At 42.2% G+C, this 27,257-nt stretch overlaps 1 protein-coding gene across 1 annotated transcript; it reads right to left on the bottom strand.

Annotated features, from left to right (window-relative positions):
• Positions 1 to 710: 710 nt before the first annotated feature.
• trim37 (tripartite motif containing 37) lies at positions 711 to 25,943 on the bottom strand. The gene is made up of 25 exons (XM_069674933.1): positions 25,792 to 25,943; positions 24,668 to 24,747; positions 23,995 to 24,096; positions 23,805 to 23,845; positions 23,221 to 23,337; positions 22,612 to 22,699; positions 22,274 to 22,396; positions 21,868 to 21,991; positions 20,260 to 20,327; positions 19,343 to 19,467; positions 18,690 to 18,740; positions 17,837 to 17,918; positions 16,789 to 16,865; positions 16,205 to 16,384; positions 15,948 to 16,062; positions 15,544 to 15,735; positions 15,205 to 15,338; positions 14,938 to 15,020; positions 10,831 to 11,058; positions 10,201 to 10,527; positions 9,655 to 9,804; positions 7,936 to 8,134; positions 7,704 to 7,795; positions 6,706 to 6,816; positions 711 to 4,345 (listed from the first exon to the last, which is right to left on the bottom strand). The coding sequence occupies exons 2-25, from the start codon at positions 24,686 to 24,688 to the stop codon at positions 4,299 to 4,301; spliced, it is 2,877 nt and encodes a 958-aa protein (XP_069531034.1). The 5' UTR covers positions 24,689 to 24,747; positions 25,792 to 25,943; the 3' UTR covers positions 711 to 4,298.
• Between the last annotated feature and the right edge of the window lie 1,314 nt (positions 25,944 to 27,257).

Raw genomic sequence — 27,257 nt, forward strand, 5'->3', positions numbered from 1 at the left:
GAGATTAAAACTCTCTTTTACAAGAGTGTCCTGGACAAGACAGGCAGCACATTTGAACAGTTAAGTTTCAGACATACAACACATAACAATTAATCAGAATCAGAAATACTTGATTAATCCCCGGGCGTTATTCGGGAACAAACAGGAGCAACTGGAACAGGCGGCACGTGCGGTCGGCACATGCGCACTTGCGTACGGTATTAATTACAATTACAAACACAAGTCAACGTATTTTGGGTTGTTTAGTGCAGAGTTCCATCTTTAGGGGTAGAAATGCATTTAAACCCTCTTGTAAAACAAACAAAAAACAAGATGGCGACAGTAAATTGCCAAACTTCAGGCTTTAATCACAAACCAACGGGTGATGTCAAGAGTGGCTACGACCACTGCTTTTATACGGTCTGTGCTCGCAATACTTCCCAGCATCTCCCTAAGGGATGAAGTCGTTGACACTAATAATATATACACAAATATATAAAACATTTAGTACATTTATTTTTAAAGTCCAAAATGCTGTTTCTCTGAAGTGAATATTTTCTACTTTTTCTTTATGCAGTCCAAGTTGTTTTTAACCCTCAGCGCCCGTCGACGTGTGCCAGAATGTTTTGGACAAACGTGACGTGCCTGTTATAACCTCACTGTGACGATGCATCCTCTGTGAGCCAAACACAAAGTACAAGAAGACACGAGGACGTGGAGCTTCAGTGGATCTTAAACATTTTATTTATTACACAATAAGGAAATGTACACATTGAATAACACACAGTGCATTCTGGGAACATTCAAAGTAAAAGCAGCTTTTGACACAACAAGCACGAATAAAGAGAAAAGGTTAATAAACAGTGAGAGCCTGGCTGCTGTTCTTACTCCCGTCATGTACCGTGTAGAGAGTACACTTCAGTTTAGTGGATGATTTTAGTTTGACTGGATGCGTCTCGGTGCAAACAAGACATCCTTCCTCCTTCAATAAAGCCATGCACTTAGAGGCACATATACAGCGAGCACCACGACTGGAAGATATTTACAATGTAAACTAATGACTGCTGAAGTGTTCAGTAACGTGGTTTCTTTCATCCGAAGATTTAGTGACCTTCAAAACAAGATATGGCTCAGGGAAGATGAAAGGGACCACTTCAGAGTCGATCAACAGTCTAACAAAGTGCAGAAAGAGTCTCTTACATTGATAGAACATATAGAAAGTCAGTGTGACGATGTGTTCTCCCAATAATGTGCACTGTTCTGCAGCAGCCTTTGACGTGTGTGTGTGTTTGTTTGTTGAGGTGAAGACTAATACGTCCATGAAGAAAGCCAGTGAAGCAAACACAAAGCACGTCTTATATAACGGCAGCGATGTTTAAACCTTCACTGTCAAGCTCTGGGAGAATTAAAAAGGACCTTCAGCGCACCGCAGTTTGTTCACCCGAACCACAAACAGACAGTCGCTCTGTCACCTCGAGTTGTACAAAACTCTGCAGATTTCTGTCGCACTGGTCCAGGTTTGGAGATGCCTGTCTGTGCTGCCATCTGTCGTGCTCACAGCACGGAAAAATGACATTTGAAAAATTTATCAGCAACATCCCGTTCCGGAGACAATGTCGCTGTTGCTCTGAGTAATCTGCAGAACGCACTGTGGAAAGGTTTTAATACTTTATGCTGAAGAAAATAAGACAAGGCCTCCCAACCAAAACTGTTCAGAGTGATTTATAGATTCATAGAGGGACGTCGTTTCTGGAGGGAATGCTGCTGATTCATTTTTCAGAGCGCCACAGAATAATCTCCATTCATTCTTTTAGATACAATGTGCCATTGTGTTATTTGCCCATTTGAAAAGCAATCTGTAACAATTTTCATAATACAAGATTTTGCAATCAGTGATCTGTAGCTTCCTTACGTTCCTGTGACAGTTAGACATCTTTGGGTTTTATAAGTTGGTTAAACAAAATAAGACGTCTGTGAGTGTTCAGGGCCTGTGTCCACACTTTGCACTGGCAGCGCCTCTTTTCTACACAAAATCAGTGCAGCTCGGCGTCAGCTGTTTTTTGTCGCTGCGCTCTCAGTTGAATATAGTTAAACTTTTGGAACACCGCTGCGTTCGTCAACGTCACGTCTCCCTCATCGACCAATCAAAATCAAGAAGGGGCGGGACTTCTGATAACAACTTCGTCAACAATGGCGGAGGAGAAGCAAATCCTTTCGTTTTTTTTGAGGGTATAATTTCCAGCTGTCGAGCTGCTGCTGACGCCGGGACATGATTCCTCTCCTTTGTTTTGATGTTTCTTTGTAAACTTTCCTTGAATAAATAATAAGTTTTTATTATTATTTTATTATTATGCAAATATTAAGCAAACAGAGCGCTTTAAAACAGACTTAATGATCACTACTAAGGGAAGAGGAAGTGCCGCCAGACAACTTTTGTAACCAAGCAACAGTAAGCGTCAGTGGGAAGCGCTGTGAAATTGAGGTCGTGAGCGCTGCCAGCACAGTCAATGGACACAGGCCCTAATCAAGGTTCTGCAATATATATTTATACACCCGACGCTCAACCGAGACGATGGTCAGTACATGTACGAATAATGAAAACCCAAATTTGTTTAGACATCTGAAAAACCTGGACGAATAAAACAAAAACTATGTGCATGGATAAATGGCTCGACGAGGAAGTGAGAGGATGTTTTTTGTTGTAATAAATCGAATGCTTCACTCTCTCTGTAGTGACAAGAGTCGATAACTGAGTTGTATTCAGCGCTACAGAGAACTAGACACGTCAAAGAAGGCAAAACAGGTATAATAAAAAGAATGACGATTAAATGAGATGTAGCTGTTCTGTTTCAGCGCCCAATTCTTGTGTATGCTGGCTCACGATCACGCTGGAAAACGACAGAGCAATTATTGCTGTAACACCGGTGTTTCTTCTGCTATGACAAGTCAAACTGTCTGCAGTGAAAAAGGCCTGTTCCAGGTATTATGCGTTTGATGGCTGATGGGAAACAGCTGCTGCGACGTCCCTGACTGAAGCCAGATTTGCATCGTATCTCAACATTTCCCCCCTCAGAAAACAGCCCTGTTTGAGGGACGATCTTCATGTCAACACAGCGGAAGCAGAGCCAGACGAGCCGTTTCCCCTCTGCTTTCAGTCTGTAAGCGGAGATAAGCTAACCAGCTGCAGCCTGAAGCTTCATATTTACTGTCTCCCTGCTTCTCTTCCTTTAAATGAAAAATAATGGCTGAATTTCCAGCCCTGTAGTGAGTGAACTTTAGTGAAGCAGCTCTGTGTGGGCGGAAGCCATCGAGCATGTTGCACGTGTAGCTCCAGTCGGTGATGTCCGAGCAGGTGTCGACGCTTAAAACACCTGCTCAGGAGATTGTTAGGAGTCTGATCTGCAGCATGCTCCAAAGTTTCAGCCCACATCCATCAGTGGAGCAGCAGTTTTATAATCCATGTGATTCAGTGATCATTTACCCTTTTCAAATGTCACATAAAGACAGACGCTGCGGTTGCTGCTGCCGCTGTTATTAAGTAAGGAGACATTTACATAAGATACCGGGAAAGCTAATTGAGCGCTACAGGTTCACCTTTAGGAAATAAAAGGGACAGAATTTATGGAGTCGACAAGCTGCAGAGTCACCGAGACAGAGTGTTTGAGGAATGAATAAAGACTTTTAGCACCAACGCTGGGAGGTGCAGGGACACGGAGAAGGAAGTTAGAGTAGGAGTGGAGACTAAAGCCCAGACAGGCTGATTAAACATGGACAGCAGGCTGTTATAAAACACTGAGCTCTTATTAACGGGCTACAGATTATGTACAGTTCAGCCTCGGACTCCTGCAATATGTTGTAGACGTGTCAGATATACAAAAGCATTTATACACAGAGACAGATTGGTGCTGCAAGTTAATTAAAGTGACTAAACGCCTGCAGTCCAGCTTAATGTGTTGGTTAAGGTTTTCAAAATAAAAGTCCTAAGTATTATCAGAGATGTCGACGGCAGTAGTAGAGAAAAAGGTTGAAATGTTGGTTCTCTTTAAAGGGCAGTTTCACTGATGTTAAGCGGTCTTCTAAACAGTCATTATTTTCCATCACACCTCCAAAACTAACCGGCCTCATCACTATAATTTCTTACGGTTTCATTCTGAAAATGTTCAGGACAACAAGAGAAATGTTTCTGTTCTGGACAAAGCAGGTGAGCTGTTGCATCGTCTTCCTTTCGACCTCATGCATAACAAGCAGCTTCTACTCTACAGATGTGTGTAACTAGCGTGTGTGTGCCGTCTCCGGAGGTTTGACAGGCGCAGGTGGAATCACCTGTCAGCAGGTAGGCTCATGTCGTCAGACAGAAGCTGCTCTCCTGGAAGAAGAAAGAGGAGAAATGTTCCTTTATCATCTACAGTCAGTCTGAGTTAGTGGGGAGTTAAAGCATTTTAACCTCCATTAATTAACTTTAAAAACAGGAATGATACAAAACAAGTTGAAATCTCATAACAAAAGTTCACAAGCTTGGCTGAGGTTAAAAGGTCGGTGCATCAATAAAAGCATAATGCAACTAAGCGCAATGGAACAGACGTCGCTGAAGCTTTTACTCCACTTGAGACAAAACATTTCATCAGACTAAAAAAGGGTGATCTGAGTGAAGCGAGGACAAAGCTGTGACCTACGATCACCTACACCTACATACCTCATAAATGTTTTGCACATCTTTCTTGGTCATTTGAGACACAAATTCATTTGCGTTGCTTTTCCCCAGTTTTCTCGAAAGCTGGTTAAAGTCTGCTAAATTTGAACGGAAGCTTGTACAAAGATTTTTGATTTTCTGATGTGCAAGTTTATGGCATGTCCCTTTTTTTGTATTCAGTGTTGGGGGAGAGCACTGGCTGTAAAAACAAGACGAAACTGGACACGGCTGCTAAAATAGCTGGCTAACTGATAACTTAGGAACCAATGTGCAGTCTGGCTAACATGACAGACCAGTACACCTTGAAATTAGCTCATAAGATCAGAGCAGACCCAATGCACCCCCTGTGGTCTGAATATGCCCAGCATGCAGACTAAAAGAGGCATCACCTCCTTTGTTCCACGCTGCATTCAGCTGCTCAACAAGCCCTGAAATTAGTCTCAACAGCCTGCACTTTATTTAACCATCTTTCACAGGCGACCACATGATGCTTTGACGATGCATTTATGAAGTGATTATCTCATGTATATTATGTGCTGTCCTGTATATTTGTTGATGTCTTTTGTTAAGTATGTTTCATGCTCTTGGAGCAGAACTAATTCCCCTCGGGGCAATAAAGGTTTCCTTCTTTAGAATCAGCTCTCATTCTTGTTTGCAGCAGACCTGCTTTCTGCAAAGCTTGGTGGAGACCAAAACGGGGTTAAAAAGAGAGTAAATATGTGACTTTCATTCTTAAAAACCTGACTCCGAATGAACGATCATGTTGCTGTTTATTTGCTGGATGCGTAATTGAGCAACTGTCTAATACGTTTTTCACCATATTGTCTTAAAGAGGGGCATCATGTAATTTCACGCTTCATATTTCACTCCACTGATACCTGTGGAGTAGCTTAGCATAATTTACAGTTAAAAGAAATTCAGCTCTGTCCCTTTAAGAAACTCCTCCCCTACAAGCCCGCTTTCTTCTGATTGGCCAGCTCCCTGAAGCCTGCTGAGGCTGCACTCTGTGACGTCACAGTATGAAACCTGGCGTTCACAGCAGCCTGCAGACTGAGCTGAGGAGCCTGGGGATTACTCCAACATATTTTTATCCACAGATTTGAAACTTCACCCACGTTTAGTCTGGACATCCGACATTGTAACATTATATATATGTCTTATAATGTGAAACAGCATAACACCCCCTTTTTAGGAAATGTTTATATGTCAGTGTTTAGGTCACAGATTTGTATTATGGTTTAAAATGACAGTCGGGTGTTCTCCCTCATGATTTAATCACATAGAGGTGCTTTGACTCAACAAATCTGCTTTTGTCCCAGTGTGCATACTGTTCATGGCATGTGATGTGTCAAAGGAAAAAAGATGTCTGTGTCTGACTGTCTGGTTTACAGAAATGTCAGATAAATAATGTGATAGCAGCTCCACGTGTTAACAGAAAAAACTGAAACTACACAGAGTCGTTGATTGAATTACCCAAAGGGCACAGCAATCTTCGATGAAAGGCTCAGACTGTCTCGTCGTCGTGTTAGACAGTCTGACCTTGGAGTGTCTCGGTTTCTTGAGAAATTTGTTTTGGTGGCCGGTTCTGGCTGGATTACGGTGTTTACAGCGGAACAAATAAGAGCCACAAACGTCCATCTTTGTGACCTTGGTTTTCTTTTATATCTAGACTGATGTTAAAGGTTTTATCAAATGGAAACCTATGTGGCCAGGGCTGCAATGTACTCCTATTCTTCTGATGAAAACAGAAATTGTAATTAACTCTCCTCGTAGATCTGTTCTGCAAGAAACTGAACAAGCTTTGGTGGACGACATTGGGAAAGAGGAAACGTAGAAGGATATTTCTACAAAGACAGTGTGGGAGATATTTGTTCTTTAGCAGCAGCATTACACCAGCTCATCCCATTATCCTGCATCATTTTAAATCACATTCTGATGCTTCTAAAATGGGTCACAGCAGCAGTAACAATGTGGGATTTGGGTCCTTTATTTTTCTCTGTGTGTGTTTTGTCATGGACATTGTGTGTGTTGAATACCTGTGCAGGGAGGAGTCTGGTTGTCGTAGCGAGAGTTGGTGCTCTGCAGAGCTTCGTCCTCTGTGTCGCTGTCGCTGCTGGTTGCTGCCACCAGGACAGACGGTGACGGATCTACAGACAGGATGAGAACATTAGACCTCGTTCTTTCACTGACCATAATTTAAGGATAAAATAGAAATATATTACAGATTTAGAATCAACTTTTGTTAGCTACAGTGCACGAACAATGCACCGGATTTAATACACTTGTGTCCTGCACTGTATTTTTTTTGCAGCTTCCTCTCAGATGATTCTCAAATTGACCCTTCGCTAAGCCCCTCCCTTGATCGGCCACTGTCCAATTCTACGTTAGCAACCGTAACTAGGCACGGGAGGCCCGTCAAGCTTTCAGAACAAGGAGAGATGCTGAAACGGTGAACATATGGAATCTGCAAAGACAAATTGTATGCTTTGATTTCCTTTATCTACCTTGACACATCTGCAGAGAGATGTAAAGGTCAATGCCCCTCAGATCTAGGGCTAAGGTTAGGCTTAGCATGAAGACTGGAAACTGCTAGCAAAGCTCTGAGTGAGGGTAACAAATCCCTCCACCAGCATCTCTCAAGCTCACTAATTAAACGTTATATCTTATTTGTTTAATCTGAGGTGCAAAAATCCCTATCGACAGTTTATGGATGGTTATATGCCAGAATATTTCTTGGCTTTAAGCAACCAGCGGAGACTCCAGATAGCTACAGGTCCAAGCCAAGAATTAATTCATTACATAACACTCTATAAAACAGGACGCTGCCATTTTTGAAACTTTTCTACATGACAAACTAACAAGATGAAATGTTTTCACAAGTGACATTTAGAGATGCTGCTGGTTGGGCCCTTATACAGAGCCAGGCTAGCTGTTTACAGTCTTTATGCTAAGCTAACAGCTTCCTTGTTATTGACAATGCTGCACACAATAAACACATTAACTCCTGAGATTGGCAGTTAGAGGGTGAACCGACCTTCATTTGACTGTGGCTGTGCAGAGAGTCCCTCCAGCAAAGACTGGTGGGAGTTTCCTGAGCTTTCAGATTCACAGTCCAACATGGCCGCCCTGTGGTAGGGAGGAAAAAGAAGTGAGTCTTTGTGAGCAGCAGGGGAGAAAGAAAGAGACAAGAAGAGCTCTGATATAGCTTGAGTAACACAGCCATCTGCTGTAGCTAAACTGAGACTTTATGAGTCTCTGAGACTCACCCGAGAGTCCTGCTGCCACAGTTCTTGCTGGCAGTCATGTAGCTCGGTCCTCCCAAGGAGAAGATGTCGTCCCTAGACCCTGAGGCCCCGTATAGCTGCTGCTCCACAGAGTACTGCTGCTTGGAGGTGGAGGCCTGCTCTGATGAGGAGCTGCCAAGAGACACGAGGGGGCTCTGGGTACCGTCAGCCTTCAGCACTCCTGGAGGAGAGACAAAGTGAAGATCACAGGTTTTGTTTTTTGGTTCAGTCAAGGCAAAGGAAACTAATAAAACAGAGCTGTATTGAAAAATAATGGCTGTGTGGGTGTTGGTTAATGAGACTGGAATATGATGCCTGAAGTCTAGATTGGGTAGTGCTCTTGATCCATGCCTCTGTGGGCTTTTCAGACTCAGACAAAGCAGCTTTGTAGAGGCTGAAAATCCCTGCTGATGGTGAAAGTGTTGAATGCACTGAACAAAATACTGTCGAACTATCCTTCCTTATAATTTGTCCTGAGGTTGAGACAGAAGTAAAAGTCACGGAGGGTGATTGTCTGTGGAGCAATAATGGATCTCTCTCAGAAATGTGTGCACATGTTGGAGGTCTGCACCAGAAGAAGATCCAATAAGTGAAATAAAGAAGGTTCATCAGTGCGATTCTGCCACAGCACTATAACGAAGCTCTGCCATTTTACATTGAAGCGAGCAACGTTGTGACGGGTAACAGCACAAGCTTCACATACACTTGCATTCACATGGTTTCGCATGTTACTACTTTCGATACCGACTTAGTGGCGGAACAACTTCACCCCACAGCTCTGCATCCACGTGTTTTACATTAATTACAAGGCGTAACAGAGGCGGAACATTCTCTCCTTGAACTGGCAGTGCAGACGGGGCGAATGTTTAACTGGTCAATGTTTAACTAGGTGCTCAGCCGAGATGATATTTAGTACAACATCATGACCTCAAGTGTGATGTTGCTTAAATATCCTAAAAAGTAAGAGTAAAATATTTAATGCGGGCATCGTCTTCCTAAAGTGGGAAGAAAGAGATTTTAAACAACTCAAGAGGAGATGCTGAATATGTTCTAACAATGTGACAAACAGGTAGTTTGAGCTGTTAAACTGAAACAGTATGTGTGTAAAACATCAATAACAGTGCTTGTTTACTGGGACAGTCAATGTCTGGAGTTGGGATGTAAACACCGGTTGAAATATTGACACACTTTTTAGTGTGGAGGAGGAGTAGCGCTCAAACATCCTACAGATCGGCCACTAGAGCCTCAGGAGCTATTTTAAGTCACGCTGGAACTGTACATAGAAATGAAAAGTAGAAGCTATTTGGACTCCAACAAGAGATTCATCAAGTAGATACTTGATCCAGTTAAGGACACTCCATTTTTTACAGCGCTCAAAACCACACATTTTCCAGCTCTAAAAATCATCATCTCTCACCGCTTCTTTTAGGCATAGTTTCCCAAGTCAACACTACCACTGTACACTACCTGCCCAGCACCAGACAGCAGACAGACACAACTAGCAACATGCTGGTGAACAGAGCAAAACATTATGCAGCTTAAGAGCCCGATATTTCCCTGGGGAGTTAATTTGAGTAACATTAAATGAGACTCCAAACAAGTGCTAATGCTCCTTCAGCCTGCCATATTAAATCTATGAGAGAATATTATGTCCGTGCTTCCCAACCACTTCAAAGTGATATAAGAGAGAAAACTACTGACCCTCAGCACCTGCAAGCCCCTCTTTAAGATGCAGGCTGAGCTCTGTGGTCAGGTCTGCTCCTCTCAGCTCCTTCTCCATCTCATCAGGACTCCTCCTCTTCATGACCACTGAGCCGCTGCTGTCCAGGACGGGCGACAGAGATTTCCTGGCTGCACATGAAAAAAAAAGAAACACAGATAAACATTATTATCTCAGATGACTCTGGGTAAGACCAAATCTGTTTCATTTTAACCAAAGTACAGAAGAGATTAAGAGCCACCAAAAAAGCCTCCCTCGGCTAATTTGTCGCACTGTGATAATTGAGGCTAGAAATCATCCACCAGCACTCAGAAGTGGGAGCAGACAATGACCCGTTGTTAAGAGAAAGATAATTATAGAGAGATATATTCAGGATTTGAAGGAAGACGGCTTTTTTCATAGGAATTGAAGCAGATTGTGTCAGATTTGTTGGAGCTGCTTTGATGGGAAAAAAAGATTTTCAGTTTGAGGGAAACTTCATTCAGAAAGACTCGAACACTCTCAGCACTCTGTCAACTCAAAATTACCGGCAGTGGCCATGTAGCAGTCCTCACCGGGGCGGCAGGGCCTGGACCGCGCTGCAGCTGCTCTTCCCAGCAGGTCCAGCTCCCCGGGTTTACGACAAGCTGACAGCTCTGAGTCAGCGTGGTGAGAGGGAACCTCCTCCACACTGAAGCCTCCTGACGGGCCGGGCCTGGGCTCTCGGGCCTCCAGCACTTGACTCTTGACATCAGACATCTTACTCCGGACCTCGGCCATCTGGGCCTTGAGGCGGATCAGCACCCCCGAGTCTGGAGCTGATCGCCGAACGACCTGAGGCCGCCGCTCTCGATCTTTTCTGGAGTGAGGATGAGCTGGAAGAGATGAGAGAGGAACAAGATATCGATGAGGAGCTAAAGAAAATAAATCATTCCTTAACTTTGGGAAAGAGATTATTGTTGTCGCCTTCTCCTTTCAACTCTGAGTTAAGATGGAGAAAACATTTAATGAAAAAAGTATGAGGTTTCTTTAAAGTGTGAGAGGCAGAGTGAAAAAATGTCAAAGTTTCCTTTTAAAGGATTTTCTATCCGTCAAGGGAATCTGAGTGTCAGTTAAAGTATTGATTTTCAGTTTCACTGTAATGATTTGCTGTCAGTGGGCAGAGTGTGTTTACAGACCTTGGCTGTGCAGGAGGGAGACGGGAGGCCGAGGCTGAAGGCCCCACAGAGACTCCACGCTGCTGCGCTCCTTCAGATCCAGCAGCTGGATGAGGATGACCGGGTCGATCTCCAGGAGGCTGTTGCTGCCTGGACCCACAGCACCGCCAGCGGCTGCTCCACTACCACTCCCACTGCGACCTCCTGCAGCACTGCGATGTAAGGATCGCATGCTGGAGCCGGAGCCACCTGCAGACCAGGCAGAAGACACAGAGTTCACATATAGCTGAACTTTCATCCAGACCAGACAGGGTGACGGCTTTGACAAATTTACTTATGGATGGAAGGAGGAGTTACCGACGCTGTTGTTAAAGGGGCCGTATCTTCTGAATGGACATTCTCATATTTTCATGGGTTTCACATTTCTGGGTGTTTATTGTTCACAGTGAAAAAGTGAAAACTGCATAATTCTGTGTTTTTTCAGGATCATATTTTTAAAAAGGTCGCCTCTGAAATGGGCCGTTCAGAACAGCTGCAGGTTTCTACGTACAACCTTGCTTTCGCTGAAATCGACCAATCATCATTCACCATCATTCACCGTCATTCACCGCCATTCACCGCCATTCACCGCCATTCACCGCCATTCACAGCCATTCACAGCCATTCACCGCCATTCACCGCCATTCACCGCCATTCACCGCCATTCACCTCAGGCTGCCTTCTTGCACTAGCTTGTAGTCAAGTCGTTGTCAAGATTTTCAACTTAGCATTCTGATACCTCCTGGCGATTCTGGCTTGTACATATAAGGCTGAATAACCGATCCCATGTTTTCTACAACTTGTGTGGAGTGACAGTGCAGTGCGGCCGCTCCCCCACGTGGGGGAGGGGCTACCCGGTCACTCCAAATACCGTCAGCCAATCGTGGCTAAGGTCTGACCTTTGAATGGCAAAACAGCTTGTTTGTTTCAGGAGGAAGGAGAGGCTCCGAATTAAAATATGTATAAAACGAAACAAACTTTACCAACGTGATTCAAAAACACATTAGAATAAAAGAAAATTGATTGCATAGCTAAAATATGTCCCCTTTAAGACGGATAGTCAGTAGTATCAGTAGTCTTACCTGGCTCTCAGAGTGCTTTCACACCTGACAGCTTTGGTCCAGACTTTCGGACTTTACTCTGAAAGTCCGGTTTGTTTGGACAGGTGAGAACACGCATTCAAAATTAGGTGTGGATCAAATTATTTGTTCAGCCCGATCGTCACTCCCCCACAGACGTGGGGGAGTGACGAGGAAATAGAAACATGGGCTGAACAAATGCTTGTGGAAACGCACATGAACATGGAGGAATTCAAACTGTTCAGTGAAAAACTAAAGCAGAGTGGAACCGATCGATCTGTGGAGCAATGTCGTTAATCGTAAAGACAAGAAAATATTAACGTCTGTGATTCTCTCTCTTCCTGTTCTCTCTCTTTGTTTACTTCAGGGAGTTTTTCTACATGGAAATTCTGACCAATCAGAAAGCAGTTTCCTCAGAACTTTTGGTCCGCTGGTAAAAGCTGCCGTGTGAGCACAAACCAAACTCAGGCAAACTTTGTAACAGTTTGGTCTTTGATTCGGACCAAACAAACCGACATGAGTTGTGAAGGCAGCCTCAGACCGCCTGTGCTCCAGCTTCTGGGATCTTAAGTCTCAGTAAATCTTTTCAAAACCAAAACTCTGCATCAAACCTGAGTCTGAAACTTTCAGCTGACATTACAAGGCTAAACTTCAGTGTTGCAACAGCATCAAAGAAAAGGTCGTCATACAAAACAATCACGACACTGTGGGACCAACAAAAAGTTCAGCAACTCTGACTCCGCTCCAACATCTAACAGAGCGAACACACACAACCCCCACACATGTACACATACAGACACCAAGTGTTTCTATATCAGCACAGGCACCAACAATGACTCACCCTCTTCATGCCTTTCAACACCAACACAGTCAAACACACTGAAGGAGCTGCTTTGAGGCCCACCATTGTATCACTATGTTCTGCTTGTGCTGCTGCCAAACGACAAAAGCAGATCTGATTCTGTAAATTCTCTAATAGCGGCTGAGGCTTTTATTCGCCTCGAGTGAAGAGAGAGCGATTAAATATGTGATGGTTACAGCCTCATGACTTTCTTTGTCTGGATATCTTTGGGTTTACAACATATTGAAAAGAGGTCACCTTGAGCTCTGGGAAATTGCGATGGACTACTTTTTCTATTTTCTTATTTTATAGACGAAATGACTAAAAATCTTCACATTAAACAACAATGGACTGACTTTTGATTGCAGCGCCTCCGCTGTTCACCCTCAACACAAACTCATAAAAACACTTTCAGCATTTCAAGGGCATCATCTGTTCCATACCTGGAAACATTTTATTCTAAAACAGTTACCAGAAGCTTCTCTAAACTGCACACAGGCTGGAGTTCATGCAGTTTGGTGTGGAGCTAATGGGGCCTGTGTAAAAACCTTTGTCGGTGAAGCTCGTCTCTTGCAGGTGGAAAAAAATGAAGTTAGCACATGTCTGTCTACACCCACCCCATGTCGATAAAATTAGTGCCAAGTACTGCAGCGCAGTGGAAATAGGTCATCCTACTTCGGTTGGAAATGGGATGAAAAAATAGCCAGAGAGGAGAAAAACTAAACTTTGCAAATTGGTACAAAAAAAAAGGTTCTGGCTGAAAGAAAAAAGGACAGAAAAGCACAAACTGACAGATTTCTGGTACCATGGAAACTAGCTGGGTTCACATGGAGCCAATTATTCTGATTATAACCGGTTTAAAAGCCCAAACTGAATAAAAATGCTCCACATAAACACCTCAATCAGAACAAAAAGGCCCAAACCGATTTAAATTTCAATCGGTTGCAGACTGGAGGTTTAAACCTTTTCATAAACTGATCAAATGTAAAATTGTAGCGTGTAAACAATTTGACCCGATTACGTCCTGACTGCGTTCTTCTGCGCACGCCCTCCGTCTTGACATAAACGAGTGGTTTTGTTTTGTTTATGTAGTACGTTTTCAGTCAACAGTACCTGCACTGTCCTAACGTCAGAGTTGGAAACATCAAACAGAGCTTTGTTAAACACAGACACTTTACACATGTCACAGTTATATATGATGTTATGGTATTTATTCAATACTACGGAGGACCAGAAGAAAATTAAGACCTTTATAAATTAAATTTAAGACTTTTCAAGCTGAATTTAACACTTTTATGGCCTTATATTAAGAATATTAAATTTAAGACTTTTTTTAAGACCCCTGTGCGGACCTTCATCCAGTCATTTCTGGGCTTAGGAGGGGGCAGGGGCAGTAATAAGCTTCACAGAGTAGGCCTGACAGCTTCTTGTGCCCGTCCTCTCCATTGCTCAAGTAGCAGTGAGCGTACGTTGGTGTCACGCTGTTGCTTGCTTAACAGCAACAAAAAACAATAAATCGCCATCTTGATCTGATATAAAACGCGCCACACCAAATTCATAATGTGCGCATGTCACACAGTTGTTCCAAGTAAATGCGACGGCGCATGTAAACAGATCGTAATGGATCAAAATTTTCAATCGGAATGACAAAACAGTGTGCATGTAAACCCAGCTACTGAGAATTAAACCTCTTTCACAAGTTAGACCTCTAAGACGAGTCAATTAGCAGCATCCAGCACATAACAGGACTTCAGCAACAACTTGTAAGACAAAGCATCAGTTCATAACATGAACTCTGTCTCACAGAGCAGAAACGGGAACGGCAAACACACACTAACTTCTGCTTTCTGTTCATAATACTCTAGAAAGGCGTACGTGTTGGCGCATGTGCCGTCGTCATACATTTCATTGTTGAATGCAAACGTTCAGAGAGTCCGAACAGACCAGTCAGGACATGAGCAGGCGACACAGGCACATGATGTCTGCACATGTGAAGAGTATCATTCAGACTTTATTCTCTGAATCGTTTCCACTGAAGTTTAGCCGCCATCTGTGGACAAGTTTTTCAGGCAAAGCTTCTGCTAACAGACATGAAGGCGGATCTCCTCAGACTTTCCTCCTACACAGCAGGTGTAAGATTTACCTTTATGAATAATAACTGAATCATACCTGTGGCTCCAGCCAAGTCATCAGGAAGCTCTCCTTCTTCTGTCTCCAGGTTTCCAATGAAGTCTACATCATTCTCTCCTGACCTGTGCAAACACAAACATGAACAACGATAAGTATTCAGTGATTATGTAACTTTTAATGAGTTTAATGTTTCATTAGAAGTATTCCTGGAAGTAAAACTGAGGTCTTTATGCTCTCATCAGTGAAATACATCGTCTGTAAAAAGAGTCACCTCAACATCAAGAGACGGTGAGAACTTCTACTCACATGGTCTCCTCATCGATGTCGTTCTCCTCGGTGTTGCTGGTGGCTGTGGAGCTGCCCGAGGTGCTGCTGCCGTCCAGCGGGTTCACCTCCTCCTCCGTCAGACAGTCCACCTCCAGGTCACCGTCCGACAGCTCCTGAACCACACAGAGACACCTCAATCACACTAAGCTCATCATTTGTGACACAAATATATCCATTTCTCAGAGAATAACTTCACCAAGGTACGCTCTGTGAAACCACTTTATGTTACTTGCCCTAAATGCACATCTTTAATTTTAAGACGACGAAGAAGCAACAAGCTGCCCCCTCAGTCTGCTGCGGTACTTCTTTTATTCTTACATTAGAGTCATCGTGCTGGGTCCTCTCCTCTTCTTCTCCTTTTTTAGTGTTGCTCAGAGTGGTCTGGATGTCGTCGTCACTCTTCACAGAGCGAGGGTCTCTTTCAGATGTTGTGGTGCTCGCGGCGAGCCTCATGTCAGGAGGGGAGGAGCTGCGAGACGTCTGGCGGCGAAACAGCTCGATGGCCAACCTCTGAAATCAGAACAATGAACATTTTTATGCAATAAACAAAGACTTAACCTTTTTCATCCTGCAATAAACAGGCACATCCAGTTATGTTGCTTGAGCACAGCATGAGTTTGTAATAGATGATGCACCAGCAGGTCAGAGAGGTTTAAGAGGTCTAAACTTAAATGGATTAAAACGAGGATAGAAAGACGAGACCAAACACAGACGCTCTGTACCTCTTTCAGGTTGTTGATCTGCTGGATGTAGCCGCTCTGGGCCGACTCCAGCTGGCTGATGTACCAGTACTGATCTCTGCATTTCTGGAAGAAGGTTGGGGAGCGAACCTGGTAGCTGTGCACATGAAAACAAATTACACTCCGTTAGCCTCTGGCAACAAGACGTCTCTGCTGCTTGTTTCTATAATATCAGAGTGGTGCAGGTGCAAAGCGGATCTCGCTCTACAGTGTGATGATGTGTTTGTGTGTGAGCCCACCGGAGCACCAGCGTGTCGGTCTGCATGTTCAGGTAGCCCTCGCTGGCCAGAAGGTCCAGTCTGAAGAAGCGGTTGTAGCCCCAGCATTCGCCGACCTCAAAGTCAGAGGCAAACTCCCGAATGATGTTCTTTGTTGGATCACTGGAGGCCTGATGGACCATCTCCACACGGTACTCGTATCTGCACAGATCCACAGAACATTACTACAAAGGAAACTATACAACAGGAAGTGTGAAGAGAAGTTAGGTATCCATGTATGTTGTTGTGAGAAGCAAACAGGAGTTCATTGAACATTTAAGGGGGACTATTTTCAGCTGTGGATTAAAACACATTTGGTGCCATCAGGAGTATGATACTGTTTGCAGGATTGGCTCCATTATTGTAACACCACTCATCTTTTACCCTGGCAATAACTTAGTCATGATTGTAACTGCTTAGTGGGTTGAGTCCTTTGTTTTTCTATGTGCCAAACAATCTTTGATACAGCTTAACAAATCTAAAGGCTTCAGTTGAGTCATGTTGAATCTGATTAATTTGACCTACTACGGAAAAGAAAGGAGATTTATTGAGAATTAAACTCGTACTTTGATGTTTCCGGGAGTCCAGCAGACAGTTCCAGGAAGACAGAGAGGTAATTTCCACGGACCACACCGTTACCATCCTGTGGAAGCACAAGAGTTACTGACACAGAGACACATGCACTAATTTTGGAAAGACTGTAGTTCTGGGAATGAAGGACAAATAACACAGTCACCAATCATCCTCACACGTGAAGAAAAGTACAACAATAACTGCTGGGGGAAACTATTTCTCAGCAACCAGGTCTATTACAAAAACGCTGTCGTGTAGTAATGATTAAAGTACTGATTATAACTTATGATTGTAGCCTCAATTTCCTTCTCAAAAGCGTCAAAGCGAGAACATGCTGATAAAATTCTTCCATTATGTTGGTTAGCAGCCAACATTCACTTCACAGAATGCATCCTGTTTCTATAGTTCACAGAGTATAAATAAAAGTTATATATATATATTTATAAAGAGCTGAATAAATGTGCTTTCATGTGTTAGCTCTATGGCTAACTAACCCTGCTAGTACACCTACAAACAAACCTGCACGATCTCTTTTATTCAAGCAAATACGTTTATTAGTTTTGTAGCAGTCCCTTGTTTCCCAAACGGGCTTAAATTAAAGTCTTTCTTCTTGAAATTCCATTTTACAAGTATGTTTGTATATTTAATCGGACATCTACTTTTTTGTTGTCCTATCTAAATTTCTAAAGATCTTGTTAACACAACATTTTCTCCATGTTTGCCTGTAGACTTGATACATTCAGGACATGCAGGAAGTACAGTAACTGCTTATTCAACCAACAAAAGCAACAACGATGTAGCCCAGTTTTCTTTTAAAAAACCCCAAACCATTTTCAATGCTTAATCCTAATCCTGGGGACTTCCTGTCAGATGAATATACACCAAAATACTAACACATTTAACTTGTTAGAAATAAGATTATCGTTACCAGGTTGTAGAAACTATTTGTGACCAAAGGATGACAAGAGATGCACCTTACAGTAGACGCTAAAGCTCATTCACAGTGTACGCAGGCTTTAATGGAACACATCAGTAACTCACTGGGTAGACTTTGAGTCTCCAGCAGAGCCCGGATATCTGCAGAGGAGGGCTGTAGACGGGGTCGGCCCGCTGCCTCAGGGTGCTACAAACACAGAAATACACACATATCAGACTTATTATTATCAGCTATTTTAAACACATATACAGCAGCAGCTCTGTACTGCCTTTAAACTTTTGAAATGCATTATCTTTTGGGGGGCTGCCGCTCCGCTGAGACCCTCCAGGTTTGAGTCTGAACTTTCAAGTGGAAAAAATCTCTTTAAAAACATTCGACTGTGGGTGGATCGACTGCAGGCGCTGCTCATCCTCCATGTAAACAAGCAGCAGACCCCACTGACTTTCCTGTCTCAGTTATGTGTTTCTCATGGGGATCGACCTTCTTTATTTTAGACACACGGCTTAAAGTTTTCAACTGTAAATGTTTGTGTTGTATTAACAGCCACAGAGAATGCAGCTGCTGCTGGATAACAGCGTGGCAAAATGATGAAAATGAAGCCAAAGCAGCAGAAATCTATATTTTATAGGAATATTATTCAACACTTTAAGTTGTCTCAAATATCAGAGTTAAACTACATTAAACACACGATGATCAGCCAGGTACAGACACTCCTAAAGGTGGGGATACGCTTGAAAACCATCTGACAACCACAGATGTTGTTGGATCATGTCTAAAGGCAAAGAGTTTATAGCCGCTCTGAGCTACTTTCAAAAACCGGACACAACAGCTCTCAACGTGTATCTTATTCAGCTAAATGTTTGTAGTGTAAAAACTGGAGGAGCATGCTGTATCTGTGTAAGTCCTTGTTTTCTCCTGTAGCAGGTGTGTTTAAAAGTAACCCAGGAGAGGATTTACCTGAAGTTGACCAGAACAAAAGTGCTGGAGTCGTAGGCTGGAACCAGCTCACTGAAAGCACACAGAGGAAGGGCGATTACTCACACAGGATAAAGCTGCTGTTCAAAGACACTCAGGCTGCCATAGATCCATACACATACCCAACACTCAAAGCAGCATTCTCTCCGTTTATCAGTTATTTATAAAGGCAAAAAGGAAACAAATTACAATCTTGTATTCTCTGCCTGCCCCTGCTGTGTTCAAATATCTCAGGTTTTAGACATTTGTTCTATTTTGGGACTTTAAAGGTTCAAAATCAGTTGTTTTCACATCAAGGCCTTAAACTTACAAAAATTAGACCATGGATCCAACTTAACTCGTTACATCCCAGAGGTCTTTCTACTGATAGGACCTTTGCTTTTAAAAAGGTATTATTACAGAAACTGTAGAAACCCATGACCACAATACTGACCACAATACTGTTACTTACAAAAATAATGAGAGTAAGGATAAATTACTCTGGAGCAAACACTTGAGAAACTTGCAGTGAGAACCACTGGTCTACATGATGAATAGATCAAAGCAGATAATTAATGATACTGATAATACAATTTGAATGCAGCCCAACGATTAGATTTTGCTGCATCCCAGTTTGATCGAGATTTAAAGGTTACCTTGTGAAATCCGGAGGGACCGGCGTGGTGACGAAGGACTGCATGGGTTTCCGATGGACCTGCTGGAACATGAGCAGGATCTCCGGGCTCTTGGAGATCAGTTCACTCTTACTGCAGGAGTGGAGCTGTTCAAGACACAGACAGCAAAAAAATTTGCAAAAAGGCAGCTAAAACAACAATTATTGCACTTGTTTTATACCCGTTGATGCTGTCAGGAGGAGTATTGTGGATCTCATCCACTGAAGCACATTCAATCAGTATCTTTTTATGCAATATGTCCAGTGCATCGTTTAGTGACTACAATTTACATGTGGGTATGCCTGCACAATCGTTATCAAAGCACAGCTGCATCAGGTGTAAATGTATTGAGTTACGATGGATGTTAAAGGATGAGGCCGGTGATTTTTCCCAGGAAAAGACCAAAACCAACAACTTATTTGTCAGTCCGTCAGTATTTGGCTTGCAAATGTGACATTCCTGCAGGTCCCTGCTGGTAATATGACTTAAAAGAAACACTGCAGTGAACACAACTCTCTTAACAGGCTGAGACGATGTTTATCACGGATGTAGGTTGGTCATTTTTACATCGGAGTCTTTGGGGATGACTCACTTTTGGAGCCAGCCTCAAGCGGTCTGCAGTTTTTGGCACTGCTGTGTTGGCTTAATTTTTCATCACCTAAAGAGTGCTGCTTTATTAATAAGCAATAATTTGCTAACATGTTAGCATATTAACTTTATAAGGAGCTAATATGTCAGCCTTAATATGTCAGTTTGTTGTTATTCTGACCCCAAAAAGGTTATTTGATTAAAACAATGCACTCAAACACGTCTCACAACAGCCTCAATATTAACCATAGATCAGCAATGTGCAGTACAGCTAAATGAATGGAGGCATTGAGCTGCTGTAGAATACCAACCTGATGCTCCACCTCCTGCAGGAGAGACTCCAGCAGCTCCGTCTCCTGGGTCAAGGACGTCTTCTGGCCTGTTTGGGGAAGAGCGCATTTCTATTTTCAGTGTGCTTGTGCTGAATGTCGGCCCTGATGGAGGCTGCAGAGTGAGTGGTTGGAGTGTGCAGGTTGCATATGTGGGCGCTGAGCGAGTGCATCCACTCAGTCCAGGTAAATATTTCATATGTGTATAACCAGCAGCTATAAAAGGTTTATCTGACTGCTCTCAGAGGGGAGTGCATATTTTGTTAGACTAAGGTCTCAACCTTTGGACACAGTGTAGTGCATGTTAAGGTGCAGCAACAAGAGACAGGAGTTACATAACACTGCTGGCTTTGTGAGGCTTCTAGTGGGATGTTTCTTTTATCAATTAGACATAACGAAGGTGATTTTTAAATCACTCAAAGCCCGATTTAGACAGCCTGAATTAATTTCATTTATTGGGTACTGTCTACCTAAAAATGAACAATATAAAACACTGAACCAGTCATTACGTTGGGACTACTCACTGTATAAAAAGATGGAGACATTCCAGCTCCCTAAAAGTGAAGCCAAAGCCTCTCGATCGCCCCCTGCTGACGGGCTGCAGTATAGGTCATAAATCCCGCCTCCTCCATGTTAACAGATGGGACATGAGTCAAACTATAAGATATTCCATTTTTTACAATGAGAGGAGATGGAGAAGCGTCATCCATCTATACAGTCATTGGTTGGGACTCTTTCATTCCTTATACGCCCAATTATCCTTGGCATTAATGTAGTTTAAAGATCTAAGGAACGTCTTTGGCTTCATACCAGGACAACAAACAACAAATGTCGCCTCCGCAGTGTTTCCTAATCTATTTAACTGATGTTATGTTCTTTGAGCAGAGACGATACTGAAAGGGTAAAATCTATTACAGTGGTCATCATAAACTTAAAGAAGCAGTTCTCCCCTGGAAAAAGCCGCTGTCAGTCACAGCTGGTGTTCTCTGTAATCGATAGAAGCCATAATATTTGAAATTGGCGCCATAGCTGTGGAGAAAGTTTTATAAACAGCTCGTGGTATCGCCCATTCTACATTCCTACAACACCCAGCGTGCATTGCGCCCCTCCCTCTGAAAGGAACGGCCCAGCGAGAGACGCTGAAGTGACATACTACCGTTTTAGCTGCAGACAACGGCTCTGAGCGGTACAGAATCTGAAATACGACGAGAATATACCTGTGGATCGTCTAAAAAATCTTCAGGTCTGCAGTCAACATTTCAAACCTGACGATTTTGAACGAGACATGACATCGGAGGCGGGCGTCCTAGATTGAGGAAGTGTAGTTTAGCGAGCTCCCTGGCCTCCGCCAGATGATGTGTTTTTTGTAACAAGACAAACTTGTTGACAAACAAGATTTGAATTTAAAATCAACTCTGTTTCACCTTTTTAACTTTAATAAGACCAAAGATTTAAAATACACACACCACTATAACTTGCATTTAAGTACTTGATCAGTTCAAGGCTCTTCTCAGCTTCCCCTCAGGAGGGTCTTATAGACCCAGACTAAGCACAGCCACAGTGTGACAGTGAACTGTGCAGGAGTCTTACCCATGAGCGTGATGAGTTTGTTCTTCAGCTGGTTGTCCAGACGAGCGATCATCATTTCCACAGCGTTTCGGATCTCTCTGACCCTCTCGTCCTTTGCTCCCCTGACGGCCTCCACGTTCCTCTCCTGACCCGAGACACAACCAAATAAGAACACACACAAGCTGACCAACAAGTACCATTTCAACACTATAGAGCTGTAGTCCAAAAATACAACAACAACATGTGAGTGCCATCTAGTGGATGTCAGCAATACTACTTCTGCTTCATGTTTTTTAAACAAAGGTGTTTTATGTTTTGTAGTCCTCTCTTCAGTTCTTTATCATTTAATGAATTGTGTGTGAAATGTCACATCTATTGGCTTTTAGATTTAGCCATTTCCTGCACAAAAGAACAAAGCAGTCCTCACCACTTCCTGCACCAGACTGATGAGCTCCATGAGGCGGCGTCTGAGCTTTGCAACCTCCTCCTTCACTTTGGTCACGTGCTGCTCGTAGATCTCCACCAGAGGCTTGAAGGTGTGGCCACCGTGCTGGACGCAACAAAAACACACATCAACTCTTTGCAGTCTTATATCTTTGTACAATAAATTCGGGGGGTTTCGACTGTTGATCATAAAAGTAATCCATGTAAAGACATTTCTGTTCAGTTCTGTTTCAGTCCTACTTTTACTCAATGTGAACTTGTTGATTGTAAGTGATCATTACTGGTTTTTGTAATCTAAAAATGAAACGTGTGAAACGTTACCATGCCTCCCCACAGAGCACACTGGTGACAGATGCATTTCTTACAGGTCCAACAGAACACGCTCAGCTTCTCGTGGTGGTTCTCACATCTGTAAAGGAGAAATCCAAAGACAAGACACCAACATGTCAAGCAGAAAGAAAAAGCTTTTTGGAAGCCTTTTTAAACTCGTCATCATTCAGATTCTTGGCCTGTTTTGCTTCAGTGTTTCTTTTTTTTTTAAGATTATTTTTGGGGCTTTTTTGCCTTTTATCGATAGGACAGCTGAAGATAGACAGGAAGTGTTGGGAGGAGAGAGTGGGGGATGACATGCACCAAATGATCGGCAGACCGGGAGTCGAACCTGCGATCAGTGTGACGAGGACTGTAGCCTCTGTATGTGGGGCGTCTGCGCTACCAACTCAGCTAAACCAGCGCCCTTTGCTTCAGTGTTTCTACAGTTTATGGAAACTCACTAAAATGTATTATCTGATGTGTTTGCTACAAAATCACATCAAGGGTATGATATGTAACCAGGAGGTTATCATTTTAAAATCACAGAGGGTCCTTCAATGCATACGAACACACAGGTGTAGAAAAAGATGAGGAGTAAAAGGTAAAGGAGGTGCTCACTTGTCCTTGTCGTTGTCCTCATGCTTGGTGAGGCTGCAGAGCTGCAGGGTGTCCAGCTGCTGGGTGACCTCCTCTGCCCAGCGACAGTTGACCAGCTCCCTCAGCTGGAGTGGAGCCCTGTGCGTCGACGTACATAAATGCATGTTTTAATACCCTACCACATTTAACACAACTGATACATCACTTCTGCACAGCTCTACGGCTCTTTAATTACACCTGTTGTACATATTTTGTATTATATTGCTTTTTTATATCTTATTCTTATTGTCTGTTTTTTATCTTATTCTACTTCAGTTCACTGACAGCAGGAGCACTACTGTTAAATCACTTTTTTTTAAACTTATTTTTATTCTAGTTCTGTGTTCTGCACCTAAACATCAAGTCAAACTCCTTGTATGTGTAAACCTACTTGGCAATAAACTTGATTCTGATTCTGACTTGTCCAGAGGCTTTTTGTCTTTTTCACTCTTTTATGCTGGTTACAGTTTATGATATTTCTTTTACTGATGTAATGTTGTCATAAGGTTAGCACACTCTGAACATTTAGATGGTACCGGGGTTTGCAGATGTGTTAGCAGACTTACCGACAGTGTGGACACTGGGCTCTCTGCTCCGTCAACCATCGCTGTCAAACAAGAGATTCCAGTTTAATGAGAAGAACATCTATTTTGAACAGGTGCAGACAACACCAGTATGTGTGTAATACCAGAATTAACAACAAGAAGCAGAATGAAAGAACATGTTCTGGGCTCTGCCTGGTGCAAACTGACTTACTCGTATGCAGCTGAAGCAGCAGAGTTTGGAGCAGTGTGGGCAGAGACGAGCATCCCTCAGTTTCTCCATGCAGATGAAGCAGCGAAACACCTCGGCGATGCTCTGCACAGGGATGGAAAATATTTAACTGATTGAATGATTTAATATTTAACAGCCACCCAAATTGTTAGTTTGCCCTTTATCTGTAATGGCAGTAAAAGCAGCAGTCTCCAGTCATTGGCTGCAGTTACAAAAGGTCAGGACCGATCGGTTAAACCACATATACAATATGGATGAGGTGCAGACAAAAGAAGCCTGTGATAATGTGAATGCTGCTATACAGAGGAGGTTTCAGAGTTCATACACTCAATCTCTGGCTACATTAACATATTTGACATCAGGGTAGAAAATGTTATTTTTAATCATACACAAACAAATATGTATATAAACATAAAACAGCACCACTTTTCACCAAGTTTGACCTTTGACTTCTCTGCTTCTGCCTCCACAGCAGGAACAGCCCATTATACGTCATTCTCCAGCTGATGGCCAACTTCAAGGGCTGAACTGAATCACTGTTCTCAATAAATGATACTGTCCAGCCTTAAGACTGTCACCAGCTGAGCTGCTGGCCGAGCATCAGTGGTCAACACTTGGGAGTAAATGTTAATGATCTGATTGGTGCGATACATACCTCAACACTTTGTTCATCCATATCAGCCAGTTTGAAGATCTTGACTTCAGGGGAAAATCGAAGAAGTAGATCCCTGTGTTCTAAAGAGAAAAGCAATTTTAAGTAACTACCTTTTCTGAGATACCTCACATTTTGTGTTGTTTCTAAATTATTGCTTCATTTCAAATCCAAGGTGTGCTGGAGTAGACAGCCAAAACAACACATATTTATTCTTACAGACTGCAATGTATTTACTTAAAAGTTACTGTTGACCACTTTAAAAAGATAAATATTCTGTTTTTTGTAAGTTTTGGAGTGTTTTTTATTTATTTAAAGAAGCCATATTCCATGTCACTCACAACAGACAGATCTATAACAATTCAGTGTATACATTTTAAACTATTTCTCTATTCAGCTGCATCACCATGTGATGATAACTTCCAAAAACAATAAAACATACTGTATAATTCATTGAGAATAACTACACAGGACAAGTTTCAAGTCTACAAGGTCATATCATATATAAATGAACTACACTAATGGCTGCACAGAGCGTGAAGATACAGCTGTACCCAAATCAGTTTGTTTTGTTTTGTTTATGGTGTATGCTGCATAGAATTTCTTGTCTTATCTGGCTTTCTTATTTTACATAATCTCTTACAGTCTTAGCGTATTTATTGTTTGTTTTACTGTTGAATATCTTATTTCTGTTTAGAAGAGTGAAGCACAAAAAGCTATTATTGATATCCAAACGTTGTAGCATGCTTGAAAATTTGGTTGATAGTCATGTCATTTATACATATTTGCTATTTTAAAAAGGCTGCAAAAATGTGTATGGTCCTCAAGAAAAAAACCAAATAACTCAATCCAACATGAAAGATGAAAAACTCCAGACGGCCCTATCAAGGTGCTGCCATCACCGTTAGCTTGTAGTCAGTGTCAAACTGCCAGCCAACATAAAAGGCCCAGCATCAGCAGACCAACTGACAGCTAACCTGTCCGGCAGCAGTCGCAACAACAGCTATGTTTGATGGCGAGATTTTGCTTAGAAATACAATTAAGCCGGCGCTATAGGCATAACCAGAGACAACAAATGATTTTTTACTTTAGCTAGCTTGATGGCATTAGCAGGGTGGCTCACTTACCTTCCCAGCTTCGTCTGTCACACCTGACCAACAAACGACTGGAAAAAGGCTAAACTACATTATTTATCCCAGCACACAGCAGGCGTCGCCTCCGCGGGTTAAGCTAACATCAAATACCAGAATATGTCAGCTGTGTCGACGCAGAGGTCACACTTTTTCCAACAAGGGATGAAAAACGGCAGCTTTTTGCCCCAAATTGAAGATGTAGCGGTAGCGCTTGCTCTGAAGCTGTCTGTCCCCTAGCAATAACCAATCAAATGGCTCCTTTTCTTCTTCTCTTGATTTTATTCCATCGCTGTTGTCAGACGGCTTAAACGGCTTTACCGCCACCTACTGGACTGACCACAGACCTACAGAAGAAAAAGGTATTGAGGTATTGGTACCCAGAGGACGTTTAAACTTTTATAGCTAACTGCACTATGTAGATGAAACAATTTACAGAAGAGTATAGAATATTGATGTCTTGGTTGATTCTGAATATTTTTCAGAATCAATATTAAATGATTCAAAAGATTAAAAGGAAAAAAGAAAAGAAAATATACAGTTTATCTTTTTCCCAGACCTGGAAAGAGAATGTAATGAGTATTTACACTTGTTTAGCTAATATTTTTTTCTCCTTGTTGTTGTTAAGTTATTTTTTGTATGCATGGCTATTTTTACACAGTAGTATTTCTACTTTTACTAAAGTAAATAATAATATAATATAAAATAATAAAAAGTACAGTATTGTGGAAATACTCCAGTTAAGTACCCCAGATTGCATAGTGCTTAAGTAAATATACTTTATCATATTCCAGCACTAATGTTTCTGTAGCAAAAGAGAAGATATGGGAACATGAAAGAAGTGTCCAGGTTTTTTATTACTGTTAATTTAACTTATTTGTTATCCAGCACCTTTAGAGACTTAAAGGATGTGTCCGAGGATTGCAAAACTATGTTAAAAATGTAATTCCTTTATTATAATACTTTTATTTCATAAGAACCATTCAATTCAAACTCTCCAGATAAGAGACAAGACAATACACAGAATAAGTAATATACTATAGCACAATAAGAGTTTATAGCTTTAATGTAAAATATATAAAAGTTAATGTCTTATAAGGAGGCAAGCACACCATGCTTCTCAAGAGCTGGGATTGGTAGCGCGTAGACGATTTCATTCATTCAGGCAACAAGACTACAAATAAATGTTTACATATAAGAAAAACTCAAACATTTAAATAAGATGATTGTTTATTGCTGAGCTTTATTATAGGTGAACAAACAGAGACAGTACGTTTGACAGGGTGAATGCAGTCACTGCTGTATGGAAGCCCAATAATGCCAGGTAAATAAAAAATAACAGATACAATGTTGGAAATAGGAAATATAAATGTTAAGTCAAAAAGTCATCCATTCACTTTTGAGATAGCAGGTCAAAAAGGTTAGAAAAAATATGTTAAAATGTTGACTTTTTTCAGTTGACG

This window comes from Semicossyphus pulcher, unplaced genomic scaffold (assembly GCF_022749685.1).
Source record: "Semicossyphus pulcher isolate SPU_LCO1_2020_fin unplaced genomic scaffold, fSemPul1.0.p SCAF_10, whole genome shotgun sequence".
Classification (NCBI taxonomy): domain Eukaryota; kingdom Metazoa; phylum Chordata; class Actinopteri; order Labriformes; family Labridae; genus Semicossyphus; species Semicossyphus pulcher.